Below are 19,236 nucleotides of genomic sequence, written 5' to 3' on the forward strand. Positions count from 1 at the left end.
CCAGTGTCCACTCTCTGGCCCTTTGCAGGCCTCCCTCTCTCGGCAGGAGCCATCGGGATGAAGGAGCAGCAGTCCTGTCTTCTCACTGTTCGGCTGCATCTGCGTCTCTTCGGGAGAGACTTCGGTTTGTTCCCTGGAGAGGGCCCAAAAACTCCCAAATTAGCAAACCTGGCAAGCCCACAGCTCAGAAAATAGTTCATCCTGATTCCATGTTTTTCAGGCTCACAGAAGCCTTTATTAATGAAGTCACAACACCAATATTTACCGTCTGCGAGAGAGGCACAACATGGGGGGATGGAGGGGGCTCCCCGCCCCTCCCCAGCAGGCCTGCCGAGGAAGACTGGCAGGTTTCTGGGCCTTCTAGTCCTTTATCTTCTTGACAGGGCATTCTGCTGTGATCTCCAGGACCCATCCCCCACCCCCCACCCCCAGCCAAGCATGGCAGGATCTTCAGAGGAAGGACTCAACTATTCTGTCCCACCACCTCTGGTGCTGAAAGAGAACCTCTCCTCAATGCCACCCTACCTGTACACACACACACACACACACACACACACACACACACACACACACACACACACACTACTGCACTTGCTTGGCAGGAAGAGATGTTGAGGGTTTAATTCAAACTTAGCCAAGTTAAGACTTAGGATTTGATGGAGGAGGGGACAGGAGGAACAAAGTCTTTTGGTTCCTGGAAATTGGAATGGACATCAGTGAGACTGGCAGAGTGGAAGACGCAGCCAGAGGACAGGGGAGCGTCCTCAGCAGAAAGAACCTTGTGCGCTTGGCTTTCTGCACCTGGCCCAGGCAGCACGAATGGGCTTTCAGCCTGATGGGGTGTCCACAGGGTACTTACCAACTCCCCAGGCGGGAAGAGCGGCACAGGCCTGCAAAAGCCGTGGCAGCTCCTCGGGGACACTCAGGGACACCAGGAGCAATGTAGGAGAGGACACAGGCCAACACAGGACTGAGAAAGGGGAGACACTGTCCTGCCTGACCAGGGGACAGACCCCTCCTAGCCACAGCATGGAGGATATTCACAGAGGCCACCTAATGTCCATGCTCTTCCCAGAGAGCCGACTGGGCTCAACCAGGTGGCAGAGACCACTGAGGGAAACTACACTGACCGAGTGTAACTGGACACCAATGTCTAGCCAGGAATCCATGAGCCAGGTAGGAGAGATGGGAAGTGTGGATGAACCAGAGGAAGAGGAGATGAGGGACCCAAAACGGAGACTTGGGGGTAAGGGAGAAAAGGAGGGCATTCCTGCAGATGAAGAAACATGAACTCAGGCAGGAAGCGGATGGATATGGCCGCCAGGGGAACTTGGGACAGTGGTTGGTGACTGCCATTCACATCAGCAGAGTGCCAGGGCGGACAGGTGGGGAGGCCACGGGAGGTGAAGTAGAGGCAGGCCCGGGTGTTGGTTGTGGGCAAGACTGTTGGAAACACAGACAGACAAACTAAAGGCAGAAGGACAAGAGTTCACCGGCTCTGCCTTGCCTTTCTTTGTGGATGACCTCTGCAAGCTCCATCAAGCCCATGGATACCAGGTGTGGTGGCTCATACGTACAACCCAGCACTCAGGAGGCTGAGGCAGGAGGATTGATGTGACCAGGAAGCCAGTTTGGGCAACAGAGTAAGATCTTGCATCTGAAAAAGAAACAAACAAACAAACAAAAAAGCTGCCTTGGGTTCTTTAGGACAGGCGCACATCTGGGCAGGGCCTGGACTTGGGACCTCCTTAACTCATCCCAGGACTTCTTCCTCTGGATTCTCCTCAGCTGGACAAGCCTCTAGACTCTGTCTGTGAAGGACTCTCTGCCCTTCTAAACCTTCATGAGTTCTCAAAGACCCAACCGAGGTGACCCTTCAGGCTCCTGGGCCCTGAACACCCTTCCTCCAGTCCCTGCTGCACTGAGAACTGAAACCCACCAGCCCAGGCTCTACAGTTGAAGATGGATGGCTGTGTCATTAAGAGAGAGATTTTTATTATTCCCCTAGGGAAGGGGGACATGAAAGGATCACTAAGAACTACAGTAGGTACCTGGAAAATAAATTAAAACAGAAATATCTCAAAACAAAGACAGAAAGAGACATGGAGAGCAGCTGGAGGCTGCAGTAATGGGTGACCCACCCAAGCAGCAGGCTCTCCACCAGAAGGCTGAGCAGTCCCAGGCCTCAGCCAGCCCATTTTCTTGTCCCTCTGACAGTGATGGCCCCAGGCTCCACGCCCTGTGGGGCCGTGACTCGAGGCCTCCCTGCAGCCTGGCTAGGGACAGGCCAGAGTCCAGCTTGGGCCCGCTGGGGCCCCCGGCCAGCAGCAAGCAATGCTCTGCCCTTGTGGGCTCATGATTGTTCCCTTAGTCATTAGAGGTGACATCGATGTCCTCCCCGTTGGCCTGCTTCGTGGCGATCCGCCACCGGTTGATATGGTGGGAACCCTTCTTCTTCTGCTCGGACTCAGGCCCTTCCTCCTCCAGCTTCTGCCGTTTGTATTTTGTCCTCCGGTTCTGGAACCACACCTTCACCTGGGCCGGGAGGAAGGGGCACAGGTAAGAAACACCCAAAGCAGCCAAGATGGCCTCCACACACCAGCTAAGTTGGGAGTCAGATGGGGAAACGGAGGCTACACAGGCCGGATTTCTCTCTTCCAGACATCTGCCGCTTGGCAGGTCTGGAGGACAGCTCTTCAGATCAAGGGAGGTAGGCAAGGAAAGGACTGGGCAGAGATGAGGGAAATTTTCCAGCCTCTCCCAAACAAAGCTCAAGGAGCCTCCTACTCCCTGCAGCCACAGCGAGCAGACAGCAGAGAGCTCTCCCAATATCCAGAGGACCCGGAGCACACTCCATCTCCCATACTGGTCCCACAACACCGCACAGAGACAGACAAGGCTTCATGGCTTGTGACAGCCAGACTGCATCGAAGATCCCAGAACCACTGAAAACTCACATGCTGACTGTCAGCTTTAGTCACAGGGATTCCTGTTCTAGCAGTACTGTGAGATCTTCCTACCCACTTTGGAATTAGAACTGTGCAAACCAAAGCTGTGTAGTAGGGAACCTTTGTCCCTCAGGTACCAGCTCCTTGAGAGCAGTCAAAAATTCATCCATGAACCTCTGACTTCCTTGGGGAGAGTTCTGTCTGAGGCCACACCTCCACACAGGGTCAGCTCTGCACTACCTGGCCTAACAGAACTGTCCCTTGTGGCCCATCTAGATGCCACAGGTCATTCAACAGTCAGAAGAGACACTGGAAGACAGAAGTGAGTGTCTGTTTGAGCACAGGGAGTCCCCACTTCTGGGCCAGGCAGTGGGAGTCCCTGTGAGAAGGGTGCATCTTGCACAGCTGGCTTGTGACGATAGGAACAGGCCTGCCATCCCAGGCAGCTCCAGGAAGCCCCATTTAGTCCCACAGCTCCCATCCTTCCTTCCTCCTCTCCCAGTATTACTGGGTGTCAGTCTCACATCCTCCCACCAGCGGTTCCTCATGTGCTCTAGGTCCTTCCCACCAGGGAAAAACACGAGTCCACCTGCATTGGCTGTACATCTCTCCACTTGGCCTTGAGGACCAGCCAGGCCCAAATCCTCTTTGGTGCAAGCAGGAGAAATTTGGGTACCCTCCTCAGCTAAGTCTCTTCTATGGACTTACATCCCTCATCCACAAGGCCTTTGGGAAGCCTTGTCCTATGCCAGTGGACCCTTTGGACAGGGGTTGTGGGGCATTGGAGTTGCATGTCCTGAAGCTTTGCTGGGCATATCAGCATGGCTGAAGGCAAGCAGGGGCTGTGACTGTGCAGACAGCATCGCTGAGTTGTTTGTGATGGTGGTGAACAGTTCAGTTCTGGCAACTGCAGTGACTACCAAAGGGTGATCTAGAAGTCAGGGCAGGGCTGAAGGCAGCCCTTGGAGACAAGTGCACACACAGCGGCAAAGACAGGCAGTGACAGACAGCAGTGGGCCTGGCATCCCGGCTGTAGGATGGTTTCGTGCCCAGGATGTGCCAGCCTCAAGCACCTTTCCTGTCTGTCATGGAGTCCCTCCCGGGATCTTCTCACAATCCCAGCAAAAGGCCTCCACCCAGCCATCTGTCCTGCCACTAGGTTGGTGGTGGGAATACTGGTGCTCAGTGCTCCAAATGCCACCAGCTCGACAAGAAAGCTGGCCCAGGGAGCAGCTGGCACCTGGCCTTGGTGAATGAAGTTAGAGCAAGGGACTTCTTCCTTCCTATACAAGGCAGGGGTCAAACTTGTAGCCTGTGTACCTCTCCTTGGGTAGACAGGGAAGGATATTGGGTGCTCTGAACTCAGGACTTCTGGATTCCATGCCCACCTAAGTCCTGGATGGTTCTCAGCACACCACTGGCAGTCAGCCCAGCTCCTGCCCTCCACTCAGAGCACACTGTGACTGTGCCAGCCAGTGGGTGGATGAGCTTACCCGCCTCCTGTGTGTGACTCAGATCTGGGTACAGGACGTCATATCTGACAAGACCAAGTGGGCTGAAAGCAAGCGGTTTCAGGTGGCAACGGACAGCACCAGAGACAGAGGGCCACTTTCTGCACCTTTCTCTCTTGCCCCGTCCTCAGTTCTCCTTCTGGAGACTCGTGATGACAGTGGGACAGACTCGGCATGCTACCCTTGCCCGGCGACTCTTTCCCAAAAGAAGCGAAGTGTCCATGGCAGAGCAAAAGCCCAGAGCATGGCTCCAGGCCTGGGCAGCATCTGGCACACCACATGAAAGAGGATCTCAACTATTTTTTTCCATAAGAGAATTAAAATCACCAGTACTCAGTTGGTAGACTATTTGCTTAGCATGCACCAAGCCTTGTGTTTTAGCCCCAGAACCACACAAACTAGCGGTGATGGTCCTAGCACTTGGAAGGCAGGGACTGAAGAATCAGAAGTTTAAGGTCATTCTCAGCTATATAGTGACTTTGAGGCTGGACTTGATTACATGAGACCCTATTTCAAAAACAACACTGGGGGCAGGAAAGCAGCTCACTCACTTTCTAGAAACCAGGGCACAGGCCTCTCCTTAGGCAGCCTGGCTGTCTTCTGCAGAACAGCTCTGGGCTGAGTATCCAGACGCTGTTTATAAAACCTGTAATAACAGGGACAGTTGTGACTTCATAATCGTACAAAAGCCAGAAAGAACAGTGATGGTACAGTGTACTCACAGGCATGGGTGAGAAAAAGCAGATGGGAATGGACTCAAACCCCCAGTGACTTTTGTTTGTTCCCTTAACTTTTCTGAACATTCTTTAGCCCATTATTAATATCCAGAGGTCTTCACCTGCCATCTTAGATTAAAAACGAAGAAAGGAACTGACATGCCAGAGTAATAGGAGATGATAGTGACACCCTATAACCTAACCCAGCCAGGCAACTCTGGGAGAAGCCCTTTGCTAGAGGACAGAGGCCCTGTAAGGAAGGTAGGTCACATAGTGTGGTTACCAGCTCCATGGGAACCACTTTTAGGAGGCCATGCCTACCTATAGATTCTCCCCCACCCAACACCAAGAGGTGATTCACCTTTCTCAGCCCCAAAGACATATGTAGAATGTTGACTGGAGGCCCTGCCTACCCAACTTGATCCCTAAGGTTTGAGGGAGAAGCTGCTGTGATCTCCTGAATTCCCACTTCACTGAGTGTCTCCCAATTTCTTGGTAAACCAGAAAGACCCATTTTGGGCTGGGTTATGTAACCTGGAACTCTCACTTGGCTCAGGCATTCCTGGACTCTTCTTCAGGCTTGGGAGTTGAATCCCAAGGCTCAGAGGCCTGGCCATGTTGGCCATCCAACTGGACAGAGGTGGAGTGACCCAGCCCTGTACTCTGGGCAAGTGGTGCCAGGGACAGATCTGGAAAATGGGAGGAACCAGCTGAAGAGGGGCTAGAACAAATCAGAAAAAGGACCGCAGAAGTGCTAAGTGCTAAAATGCAGAGTCCCTTAGTGAACATGGTTTTGTAAGAGGGTTTTTTGTTTGTTTGTTAGTGGGGGTGTTTTGTTTTGTTTTGTTTTTGCTGAGACAGGTCTTAGTATGTAGCTCTGGCTGGCTGGAACTCCTTATGGTAGACCAAGTTGGCCTGAGCATCAATTCTTAATTCTGGATTAATTGTTTTTGGAGAAACCAAACTGTCTTGGTTAGCTTCAACTGCCAATTTAACACACCCTAGAATTTTCTGAGAAGATAATCTCAATTGAGGACTTGCCTAAATCAGATTGGCCTGTGGCCATATCTGTGGGAAATTCTCTTGCTGACTAATGTAGGAAGGCCCAACCCATTGTGGGCTGTGCCACTGGTGTGTTGAACTGTATAAAAAAGCTAGCTGAGCCGGGCATTGGTGGCGCACGCCTTTAATCCCAGCACTCGGGAGGCAGAGGCAGGCGGATCACTGTGAGTTCGAGACCAGCCTGGTCTACAGAGCGAGTTCCAGGACAGCCTCCAAAGCCACAGGGAAACCCTGTCTCGAAAAAACCAAAAAAAAAAACCAAAAAAAAAAAAAAAAAAGAAAGCTAGGTGAGCATAAACCTGCCTGAATTCCAGCAAGCAGCATCCTCCATGGTTCCTGATGCACACTTCTTTGGCTGTGAAATGAGTTCCTTGATCAAAGGCTACCTTGTGTGAAACAGCCAACAGACCTGTTATCTTCAAGTACTTGCCTTGACTTCCTGTCTTGACTTTCCTCGGTGATGTACTGTAATCTGGAATTGTAACCAAATAAACTTTTTGCTCCCTTAAGTTGTTGTTTTTTTTTTGGGTCAGGATATTTTAGTAGCAGCAACATAAAAGTAGGTAGGAAATTTGTGCACAGGATATTTGAAACCAGGAAGAGCACAAGGAAGCAAGAGAGAGGGGATTGACTGCTTGCTGGAGAAAGCTGGTGGAGAGAGGGGCAATGCTCACCTTGAGTCATGTGGGATGGCCTGGTCAGAGGACTGGCCACCATTCTTTATGGTGAAGACATGCATGTGGGCATACATGAGCAGATGGAGAGCGAGCTTACAAATCAGTGGAAAACAGCTCCTGTTAGTATTGCAGAGTTCATCACCCTACCTTTCTCACCGCTCCTGCAACCTCAAGCCTTTCAGCTCCAGGTGCCTGTGCACTTTCCAGGGAGGATGCTGTCCTGTCTTCAAGAAGCCCAAACATCCCTGTCAAGATCTTACAACTCTACATGGGAAGTTCCTCCTTATGTTCTACTGTGCTCTCTTCTGCTTTAATTTAAGCATGTCTTCTGAGTCTGTCGGCCTCAGACACAGCAAGTCCTCAGAATAGACAGCAGCTTGGAGACATCAATCAAGCCACCCTCCAGCCTGCTCCCTTCCCTGCCCTCTCCTGGGGGATCCATTTCTTATCACTTGATCATGTCAGCCTTCCTACATGCAGAGTCAGCTCAACCCCCCAATCACTTGCCCACTAGCTGTAGCCCTTTCTCCTTGTGAGCCAGCTTGTATCCTGCTCCCTCCACACCCTGGATCCTCACCCTCACTCTGGTAAACTCAGCAGCCTCTCAGGGCTGGCCCCTGCCCCAGCACCTCAGAGAACAACTCTCATGCACTTAGCTTCTTGTGCCTCACCATGTAGGTCTTCTAGATTGTCAGCAGTATGGAAATGATTGGGCAAGACTTAGGAGAAAGGGCGTGTCACCCCAGAGCCACAGTGAGTCCATGTCATAGGTTTCTTTTCTTCCTTTCTTCCTTTCTTTCCTTCTTTTTTGTCTAGCTTTAATCTTTTTATTCATTTATTTTATAATCAGTAGAGCCTTCCTTTTTCTGACTCACAGGAAGAGACCAGAACACCCCGTTATCCTATACAGAATTTAGCTCACTGCCCGCCATCATTTCTAGTTATTTCATTTTTATATGAAATTCACAGTTTGCTCATCTACCCTCCTTTTTTAAGTTTGGTAATTTTGTCTGTATTTCCAAAAAGCCAGCTTACCCTGTGACTACATTACAACAAACTGTTTTAGGTATACCTTACAAACAAACAAATAAATGCAGGAAGGTTTATTTATTTGTCCATTTATTTATTTTGGTCTCTTTGATCCAGAATGTTACTGGTAAATTTTTTTGAATGTTCATTTCCTCCTGGGCACAAAAGAGAATATTTTCCAGGTTTCCTTGCAGGTACATGTGGATAAGTGTCTGGGGTTTTTTGAAATATTGGTGTCACAGGTTTTTGTTTTCCTAAAATTCAAGTCACTTGGATATATCCCTCACTCTTATCTACCCCTTCAAGGGCAGAACATTCCATGGCAGAAAGCACCCACCCCAAATGTCTGTGAGGAAAACCCATAGGTAGATAAAGACATTATTGGAGTCTCCCAAGATCTCCTTCCGTCCCTGCTCTCAAGTCCCAAGATGGCAGCTGGTTTTGGCATCTCTATCTCCATTTTAGTTTGCCCTCTTCTAATCCTTGCCTTTCTCTCTTCCCACCCATAATCCTACACATCCCCCCAAACCTTCCACACCAGAAGCCTGCTGAGAACCTTCCACCTATCTGGTCTCCTCCAATCCCTTCTCAGCCTGAGCTGTGATGTCAGGAGGACTCCAGTGTTACCCTATGCTTGACCTGCAGGCATGTAGCATTGCATTTAGCTTCCGCCATTATGTGAAGATTCTCCAAGGCCCAAGATCACATTTCTGCCTTTTCCCTCACAGCTCAGCAAAAGCAAAAGGCAGACACTGTTGGTCTATTCTAGGGGTTGCTGGAACACTTAGTTAGCCAGGAAAAGCACTCATTCTCATGTGTCCTGTGACTGCCCACTGGCATCTGAGGGGTACCTGAGATGGCCCAGCATTTGGGTGTCCATGGAAGTCAGCCTGCAGGTGTCTTGTATGGTGAGCACACATGCTCATGGTGTTAGAGATGCTGATCTGACCCAGGTCTAGATTTGCCAAGCAGCCATATGGATGCAAGCTCAGATAACTCCTTTCCTGGTTATACTTCAGGGCTGCACGGCAGACACAACACAAGAGGGAGAACCGTCTGTGTCCTGGGGTTTGGGCAGAACATCTCACAGTCCAGCATGAACACCACTCCACTACTCCGAGCTAATCTATACAGTTCTGCACCAGGTAGCTCAGGCTACCCACCTCCCAACACCTCAAGCTGGAGCTCTGCCAACACCTCAGACTTATCCACAGGCTGCCTTTGTATCATCAAAACCAACAATCAACAATGACAATATGACTGGGTAACTGGAGGGGCAAACAGTGAAGGAGCGGCCAAAGGCAGAGAGCAAAGGAGTAACCGGTAAAGACTGGCAGTGTGTGTGGGATCAAAGCAAACGTGTCTGCTCGGTCAGTGTTTCACTGAGACAGGGTCTCACATAGACCAAGATGGCTTTAATATATCTCAGGATGACCTTGAGTTTCTGAGCCCCTTCCTTCCACCTCCTGGGTGCTGGGATTATAGGTATACACCAGCCTGCCTGGCTGAAATCTTTTTTTTTTTAATTTTATGTGTATGAAAGTTTTGCCTACATGTATATGTGCACCACAAGCATGTAGTGCCCACAGAGGCCAGAAGAGGGTGTTGGTGTTGGATCCTCTGGAATTTGAGTTATAGATGGTTGTGAGCTGCTTGTGGGGGCTGGGAATTGAACCCTAGTCCTCTGGAAGCATGGCTAATACTCTTAACCACTGAGGCATCTCTGCAGTCCCATGCCTGACTTTTATTCGGTACACACTCACCGAATATCTCCTCCATGCTGAACACTGTGCTGGATCCTATGAAGAAATAAACTTGACCTCTGCTCCCCACAATTAAGATGTTCAAACCTATTGTTCACCATAATTACCCAGGGAGCTGTTGGAAAATGTTTCTCCCTTGGACTGCATCTTGGATGTCCCAAGAGCATCTCCTGGGTATCCCTGCATTTTAAGAGCTCCCTGAGAGATGGATGCAGCTGATCTACAGAATGACATATGGACATGATAGATAATTAAGTCATAACAGCAAAAATGTGATGCATATTAGGAAAGGCAAGGGAGACACTGTGAGTTCTGGGAACATGGAGGAGGGATCTCTCCCTCTCTCTTACACACACACACACACACACACACAGAGAGAGAGAGAGAGAGAGAGAGAGAGAGAGAGAGAGAGAGAGAGAGAAGTCAGAAATAGAAAGAGGATAGATGAGCCTCAAGGCTGGAGAGATCCCTGGCATTTATTTCATTGGGCTACAGCAATGTGACAACTGAAGTCTGGGGAGAAGTTCAAGTCAGAGCTGAGTTGACAGAATCCTGGGTAATAGTAGGCAGGTGTGTCTCTAGAGAGGGATGGTGGACATACAGAGGACAAAATGGATGAGATAAGCAGCAGATGGGCATATGGAGGTTATCGTTAGGGAGAAAAGCATGTAACTTGGAGAAAACATTTACCAGTTTGGAGAGAGAGTTTAATGAGCATAGAGAGATACAGGTTGCTAGATAAAAGACAGTTATATGTGAGGGGCAGAGTACAGAGGCCTGAGAAATGTAGGTATCATGTTAGAAACACATAGTAGGGAGCTGATTGGAGTAACAGATACTTGACAGGAGAGCTTGCACGTTAAATACAGAGAGATGGATAGTTAGCTAATTATATAGTGTACATCCAAACAGTAAGTTTCAAGGACAACAGAAAGGATGGATATCGAATGTGGCAGGAAGAATGTTGGCCTAGGGGGCACCTAGGCAAGGCCTTTATTATGCTACTAATTTGACATATTACTTTAAGCAAAGAGAATGGATCTGACAAGGAATGGGAATGGATGCTACTTGAGTTCGTGTAAGATTCCTCAAATAGCTTTTTCTGGATGAAGGTGCAGCTGAGAGAGGTTAAGCAATTTGCCCCGGGCACACAGTGGGCAGACAGGCACTGAAGTCACTTCTGCTGGCTTGGATACTCTACTTAGCCCATCTCTCCAACTTAGGGTCTTTATCTGGAAAGACAGGCCTCAAGGAAGTTTTTCTCAGGCCCTCTGGTCGTGCTGTGATGGGAGTGGGGTGTTGCTCTGTATGTAAAAAGAACTTCATTCCCAAAGGAACAGGGTTAACTAAGAGTCCTGCTGGGTAGCAGAGCTAGACACATTGTATCAATCTCTGGTTTTGTTCTAACTGTATGTTTGAAATGTCTCATAAGAAATGTGAAAGCTGCAACCAGCCTGTGAACTATGAACTGGCATTGCTAGAAGTTAAAATAGACAGGAAGCTAGATTCAGTTTGAAAGAAAATTAATTAAACATGTTCTCACTGTGTTAAAAAATGGAAAGTTTAAAAACAATGACATGATTTCAACAAGTGCTAATCTGTGGGTGGTAGAATTATAAACTGTTTTGTTTTCTTGCATTTCTGCAATTAACATTTAATAAATATTACTTTTTACATGAAGTTAATTATAAACACCATTCTTAAGTTGACACCTTGTTTTAAACAATAATTGTAAAGCACTGTTTGCCAGGAGGGAAAAGAGGTGTTATTTTATTAGCTTAGTTTTTAAACAGTGATTTTTTTAAACAGTTTTTAAAAATTAACTCTGTTGTTTTGTAAGATTTTTTCCAGTTAGATCTGTCAACCAGCAACCCTGAGAACCTACAGGTTCTGCAGTCCTATGGTAGCCTGGAAGGAGGCCATGTTTCAACTGGTGTATGGGGTAGCAGCAGATGCTGTAGCCAAAATGCCAGGACTAGTGGGTAAGATAGTATAGGGAGCTGGGGTGCAGACTAGTCTACCAGACTAGTGTCCCATGTTACCCCAGAAGTTAATAGGAAGGCACAGGCAGACTCCCTACCTGAAGTGGGGTGGTCGGTTGGGAATTGCATAGTAAGGGCAAATTAGGAGGAGAGAGCAGAGGAAGGTTCAGTACCAGCAGAGAAGGAGCTGGGCATCTGGGAGCTGGCAGGTCCAGTACCAGCAGATAAAGAGCTGGACATCTGGGAGCTGGCAGGGTTCAAAGGCTGAACTGGAAAGCAGTCCAGTCCAGCAGGGGGCTGAGAGCCACTCAGCTATTTCAGTCCTTGTACACAGGAGCCCACCGAGCATTTGGTGGCACTTCCACCCCGCGTTCATATGTGGCGCGGTTCTTACCAAAAAATCCCTCACGCTTGCCTCCTTACCATTCTCTAGACTTCTTGAATGTTTTTCCTTAAATAATCAATTTCTAAACCCTACCTGGGAATTGTGATATCATCCCATTCAAGCCCCCTAGCACCAATGCAGTTCACTCCTTCCCCGACTTAGCAGCCTCTGCATACTTAAGTCTACTGTCTCAGTTCCCAAGACACTTTCAAAGGCTTGTGGCTTTAAGGTGAATAGCGAACGAATAGAGCCCTCCCTAGCTGATGATGGCCCCATTGGGGATCAGGGCCACCCTCACACTCCAGTTAGGCAAGCCGTGAAGCTGACACTGGTTTTCTTTGTCAACACACCACAGGTGCTGGAGGTCAGCTGAGGTCAGCTTTGCCTACTAACATCAGGGCAGGCAGGGCAGAGGAGACCGGATCACGCACCCCGGTCCCTAGACTTGTGGATGTCATGTCTTTTAGATAGGAATCTTCCGTAGCCTGGGCGCACTGCGGATCAAATCCCATATACTATGCTTCTGGTGGGATCCTTAGCGCTGGTTATAAGACCTGGGAAAGCTGGGCAAGTTGGCTTATTTATGTGATCCCAGCATGCAGGAGACAGAGACAGGAGGATTGCTGCGAGTTCGAGGCCAGACTGGACTACATAGTGAGACCCTGTCAGGCTACAAACAGCACTTCTGCAACTCATCAGGGCATGTGCAGAGAAAGGGTAGGGTTTTGGGGGGAATGCGACGCTGCAGGCGGATTTTGGAATAGGGATAGGATGCCCTGCACCCAACTGCCCATCTCAGGCACTCTGAGGGCTTACTACGTCAGGAGGATGCTTACCTGCGTCTCGGAGAGGCTGAGGCTGCCAGCCAGCTGCTTCCGCTCTGCGCCCACCACGTAGTGATTCTTTTCGAAGGCTCGCTCCAGCCGCAGCAGCTGCGAGGGCGAGAAGGCTGTGCGGATCCGCTTGGGCTTGCGTGCGAAGGGCCCGTGCAAAAGCAGCCCGTCCTGGGGAACATCGCTTGCTGCAGCACGTGCAGGTATAGACAGAGAGAAGGGGCACGGTGAGTCGCAGGCCTCTGGCGCGAACGCCCTGCCGCTTCTGCAATTCTGACGCCTCCTCCACGTCTCCCTTTTCCCTTGCAGCTGCCCTGAAACCACACTCTGGAGCTACCCGCAGGGGACAACAAGCAGAATCCACTTTGAGCCAAGAGGCGAGTCCAGGCCTGATGAAGGCCCTACCCGCCCAAATCCAGCGTTGCCAGGGGGAAGCAAAAAAGGCCAAGGGATGGCAGAAGTCCCCTAGGTCTCTTCCTGCGCCCTTGCAACGCTACCTCCACCTAGACCCCAAAGATTGATTATCTTTTAATTATCTAGTCCTGAAGCATCCCCCTCCTAGACCAGTTATAGAGATGATGGGGCTGGGGGTCAGAAAAGTGGTGGTAGGGGGAGAGTAAGGCTGATAGGTAGGTCAACTAGGAGTCATCTGAAGACTGGAAGGCATGCTTAAAGTACTCCTGCAGCTAAGTGCTCAGGCTACTCCATACTACACCACTAGCCTGCTGAAAACCCTGATAGGGGGCCTAGGCTCCACCACACAGGAGGTAACAGCAAGCCAGGTCCAGCAAGCCCGCAGACCCTGCAGTTCTCAAATTTACTTCTTTCTGTCCCTCCCTTCTCTCCTCAGGTAACAGAGGGCTGGAAGAATGGAAGCTGTTCTCATGGGAAAGGTTCCTGCTTCCTCCCTGAGTGGTCCTGAGTTGAAAGAACATGGAAGTAAATATCTAGAAACTGCTCTCCCAATATATATGGATATCCATATCCATATATATACATATATATATATACACACACATACATACACAGATCTATTCATTTTCCTATGGGTGTGTGTAAATATACACTCCAGCTTTCCCTCCATCTTTTCCTCCCATTACTGTACAAGATTTCAGAGTGCGACTGTCCCTTGGCAAAGCTCCCACACTCTGCTCCTACACTGAAAAGGACTGAGTAAGACTGGGGTGGTGATCAGGAAGTATAAAAGTCACAGCAGGCTTCTTCCCACAGCTCCAGCTTGGTGACCTTCCCTCCACTGGGCCCTCACACAGTTGCCCTGAGACCCCAACACACTAGTACTCACACAGTGGCCTGTATCAGTTCCCCTGACCCACCAACACAGAGTCCTAGATGGGATGTTTTGACAGAGTTAGCTGTTGAGATTGGCTGATCCAATTAATTTCTTCAGAGATGGCTACTGGGTTACTCAATTGGACCTACTGTTTTACTCTGAAGACAGTAATCTGGACAATTCAGATGAGATCTCCCATTTTCTGGAACAGCTATATAAGTGAAAGAGTCAAGTCATGAGGTGCCCTTGTTAAAATTTCAGCCGGTACACTGTATCCCTCTTCTGGTTGACTGTCCCTGGGCTTTGGAGGCCTGGACCAGTCAACTGGGTTGCTGGAATCTTGTTTGGAACACAGTTGTCTGGGACTGACCTCCTACCACCTGTCCATTTCAAGTGGGTCTGCACTGCTGCACAGCAGGATGGGAGTGTCACTAAGCGTAAAGGAGGGACATCCACCCCTAAGCCATTGGTGGTAAAAGCAGACCCAGGATCCTCAGGCCTGACTGAAGAAGGAGGAGTTTCAGTTGGGACAATCAGGGAGGTGTTCTCCCAGAGAGAATAAGATGGGAAAAAATGAAAAGCCTATTCTTGGAGTGAATAAGAAGACTCCAAGTTTTGACTGAGGACCAGTCTGGAAGTCCAGGGTAAGGTGGATGAGAAGCCTCTATTGGATAAATTGCTTCAAAAGCCAATGTTGTTCAGAGTCCAGGTAAAGCCCCAACTGGGGTTTCCTCTGGACAAATGATCCAACGAGGGTGCTATGAGGAGAGAGACCTGTGGGGAGAGACAGTCTATCTCAGCATTCTTGCAGCTTGGCAAGGCCACACGGGTCGGAGTAAGTGGGATGCAGAGGGGTGCAGGGAAGTGCGGAGCTGAGGCAGCAAGGCTGAGCTCTGTCAAGGCTGTCCTGGGGTGCTGGGGAGTGTGTCAGTCACCTGAGTAGTGGGGGAAGTGCTCTCTGCCCTTTAAAACCCCATAGGATGAGAACAACCAGAGCAAGCTCTGTCCTGACCAAAGGCCTCTTTGCCTTCAGTCGTCAGTCTTGCTTGGCTAAGGTAAACCGAAAGTCTGGTTGTAGTGCTTAGCATGTGCCCCAGTACGTGTCCATATGCACGGGCTGAAACGCAGTCTTCCTGACAAAAGAAGCAGGAGGCTGTAAAATTGTCCGAAATATTGATAAGTGACAAGTTACTTCATTAAAAAACCCAAAGCTTTTTCCACCGAGAAAGATGTTTAGCACAAAACGAAACATCCGGCGATATTAATCAATAACTACATGTTTCTGTAAAGACAAGGGTGGTGAGGTATCTGTGTACCTGGGTGCTTCTTTCTTAGACCTATGAGAAAGGGTCCAACCCTCCCGACCACTTTGCAGAGAAGCCTACACAGTCCTTGACTGGACCACAGGACAGAACACGCTTTCTTTTGGGATGCAACCTGTTTGGACTCAGCAATTTCAGGCTGTGAGAGAGGGTGTCAGTTTCAGACACCCATCGGAGAGGAACATGAACCTATCTTCCCCTGAAATTAGGAGTTAGGATGTGAAAATTCCCACATTTCTCTCTGCAGGCCTCTGCAAGACGACGGCTGGGAGCTAGCAATGGAGACTCTAAGCGGCAGGCTGCGGGAAGCAGCAGGAGCGAAAATCCAAAGCTCCCTGAGTTGGAGCTCCAGTCCTAGAAAGAGAGGCCGCATTAGCTAGATACTTGGAGCCTGGTGCCCCGGTGGCTTGGCCCGGAGCTAGAACCGGGAGAGGTTGACCATAAAGCAAGATAACCTCTTCCCTCCTCCTCTTCCTCCTCCTCCTCCTCCTCCTCCTCCTGCATGAACAAAGGCGCCCTTTGAAGCTGGTACCCACAACCGCAGCGGGTTGGGAGGGCTGGGCCTCCCTTAGTCCCCTTCAGATGTAGCTCTCCAGTCCAGAAAGTTCCCGATCTCTGGGAAATAAAACCAAAACGATGCCAACCTCGCTCAGTCTTCGTGGGTTCCTCCCATTTGGCCCCTAGCTCGGAGGTCCTGACCGTGCACCCCTACTTCTGATCTTCGCTTAGGGGAGAAGCGGCTTCCGGGTGCCACCGGTACGCACTGCTCGAAAGCGCTGCGCACAGAACTCGGTTCCTTTTCGTTCTGGTAGGGTTTCGATTTTTTGCATCAAAACGGGACTGAAATGAGCATCGCGGAGACCCGGTTCTCTAGAAAACGCGGCGCCGGAGGGCCTGGGACGGCTCGGTTTTTAGCCCGGAGGCCCGGCGGGATCTGTTGGAGGCAGCGCCGCGGAGACGCAGGCTTCAGGGCCACCTCGTCTCGGAGTTGAAAAGGTTGGCCAGTGCCCATCTGACTTCCGAGTTCGCAAGAACCGCCACACTGGAATCCTTCTCCACGTGGAGACGCGGTTCTGAAGAGAAAAGGCCCACCGTTTCCCACCGTTTGTGCAACTCTACATCGTGTCAGCTGGAACCGATGGCTCAGAGAACAGCGGGAATTTCCGAGAGGGTTTTGCAAAGAAAGTATTGGCTTCGCCTGGCTGGGAATGGTCCGAGCCCGAAAGCCGGATCTCTCAAAAGGCGCCACCAGCCCGGGGCCAGCCGGATCAGCGCTCGAGGTCAGAGGTGCGAAAGATGGAGTGAAGTGCGCGAGACTCCGGACTAAGGGAGTGAAAGTCCCATCCCGGAGGCACCTTGAGTATTCCTACCCTGTTCTAAGCTAGGAACCCGCAGCGCCCTCTCCTCCAGGGCCCTTGGTCCTTCACCAGCCCAGGTCCTTTCCTCCATGGGCTCACAACCTCGAAGACTCAAAACTCCCGTCAGTGGGCGAGAAACTGAAGATAGAGCCCACGGGGGACGCGGGTAGCTAGCTAAATCTGAATAAAACCTTATTTTAGTAGTAAGCATTGATATTAAGTGGTGGGAAATGTTAGCTAAAGCGGCTAATACCATAGGCTTTTCCCCTCCCGCCCGAACAAATCTTTGAGGAGAAAACTCTGCCCACCTAAATACTTGCTGAAGTAATTAAGCTATTGGGGGAATGGGAATTTTCTCGGTTAGTATGTGGTGGCCAGTTGAGACTGGGGTCACGGTCTGACAAACCAAGATCCTCTCTAAATAGTTTTCTCCGAGGCAGTCAAGCAACTAACTACAGCTAAAGCTTCGAAAATATTTTTATTTATAACTAATTGTACCAAATATCACATTCACTTTGACCGTGTAGCTCTGGCTTACTGTCAAAGTAGTTACTGGAGCCAAAGTGCCAACCTTGTCTTCTTTTTGCTGCTGCCTCACGAAACGCTGAATTTACCTATGGGAACTCAGAAGGCTGAGGATCAGTCTATCTCAAAATGGGCACTAAAGCAATTGCTGTAGGTATCAAGACCAACCTTTTTTTTTCTTAATGAGAGAAAGGAAAAACTATAAATCCAAGGAAGAAAATGAACAGCAATAAACACAACTCTTTTCTTTAAGAAAGTCAGACAACTGGCTTGTGTGTGTGTGTGTGTGTGTGTGTGTGTGTGTGTAAGGCGTTTGGAGGGGTCTTAATTAGCAAACCAATTGCGGTTGCAGACCCTGGGGGGCTACGACTAGCTGTGACCTTAAAAGCCCTCTTTCCCTGCCCCCCACTTAAGAATGACGGTCCTGAGTTTCTAGCAGCTCAGCGGGCTCCCGGAGGAGGTCAGCGGTAGAGAAAGCCAGTTCGCTTACTGCAAACCTTCTCCCACTCTAGATCCGCTTGGGACTTGGAGAAGTGTGGCCAAGGTTGCCGAGAAGAGAAACGTTCCAAGACAGCGGAGTGAACAAACCACACTGTCCTGCGTCCCACAGAGCCAGGGTGAGCAGGTGGACTTTTCCCCTGCCTCGACGCGCCAAGAGTTGTGATGAACACGAGAGCGAAGTACGGTCACAGCCTAAGCTCTGGCGCGGGAAGGGCGGAGGGTCCGCACTTTCAGGGCTGGGACCAATTTAGTCATAAAGAAAACTAAGGTTGGCCAAAGGAGGGTCAGAAAAAGCTTCTACGATGCTTCTGGGTTTGTGTCCTAACCAGCCTCACTTCCCGGGTGGGAGACCAACACAACAGATTCAGGCTAATCGCCTGCACACAGCCAAGGCTGATCCCCGAGCCTTGTCTGCAACAACTTCTGAACAGCCTTGCCATGGCACCGAGCATCTCCCTAGGTCATGGACACAGCATGGACACTCACCCTGGAAGCGGTGACCGAAGAAGCGATTCCGAAGCACCCAGGGGTAGAAGTGGAGAGGGTCCCGATGCTGGGCGCCGAAGAAAGAGTGAGGGGGTTGCAGCGAGGAGGCGCCCAGCTGGTGCGCCGGGTGCACCGTCAGCGCCGGGTGGTTCATGGCCTCGGGGAACACAAGCTCGGGCCCTCCGTACAGCGAGCGGCCGGCGCCCGCGGCAGCAGCGGCCGGGAAGCCACTCACGAAGGCCGCCTCGGCCGCACTGGGGTGAGGGTAGTTGAGCGCCGTGGGCCTGAGCGGTTCCTCTGAGGCGGCCACTGCCAGCGGATGGGAGCCCGTGCCCACACTGCCAGGGCTCCCGCCGGTGCCACCATCCTTGGCCACCAAGGATTCTATGGTGAAACCCCGCTTGGCCGCAGGCTGGAACATGATCGCGGCCGCCGGAGCGGAGCGAGGTAGCGGGGCTTTAGGAAGCGCTTGGTTCCTTGGCGCTGCAGCCCTGCGGGGTGTGCACCGAGCCAGGCACATGCACTCACGCCCGCACTCCTCACCTCCCCCGCCCGCCCGCCCGCCCGCGCTCGGCCCTTGCTGGCGAGCCAGGCGCGGAGCGGCGAGGGGAGTGCGAGAGTCCTAGCACCGAGTTGAGCCACTGCGCACGACCAGGAGCGTGGTGCCCCCGGCCCAGTGGGCAGCTCTCGGCAACCGCCCAGGCTCGGGCTGCGTGTGCTACTGCGAGCCGCTTCTGCGGTCTTGCTGGCTCTCTCAACGAGTCACGTTGCGACCGACCCCCGCCCGCGATCCTCCTAGCACTGCCGGGCCAGGCCAGGGCTGCCGCTCAGCAAGCAGAGAGTTAGC

General features: G+C 50.9%; 1 protein-coding gene across 1 annotated transcript; it reads right to left on the minus strand.

Moving 5' to 3' along the window:
- Window positions 1–1,975: 1,975 nt before the first annotated feature.
- Window positions 1,976–18,935, minus strand: Emx1 (empty spiracles homeobox 1). The gene is made up of 3 exons (XM_005071073.4): window positions 18,390–18,935; window positions 12,910–13,094; window positions 1,976–2,535 (listed from the first exon to the last, which is right to left on the minus strand). Exons 1-3 carry the CDS (start codon window positions 18,907–18,909, stop codon window positions 2,368–2,370), a joined length of 873 nt encoding a protein of 290 aa, XP_005071130.1. The 5' UTR covers window positions 18,910–18,935; the 3' UTR covers window positions 1,976–2,367.
- Between the last annotated feature and the right edge of the window lie 301 nt (window positions 18,936–19,236).

Source organism: Mesocricetus auratus, unplaced genomic scaffold (genome assembly GCF_017639785.1).
Source record: "Mesocricetus auratus isolate SY011 unplaced genomic scaffold, BCM_Maur_2.0 Super-Scaffold_100676, whole genome shotgun sequence".
Classification (NCBI taxonomy): domain Eukaryota; kingdom Metazoa; phylum Chordata; class Mammalia; order Rodentia; family Cricetidae; genus Mesocricetus; species Mesocricetus auratus.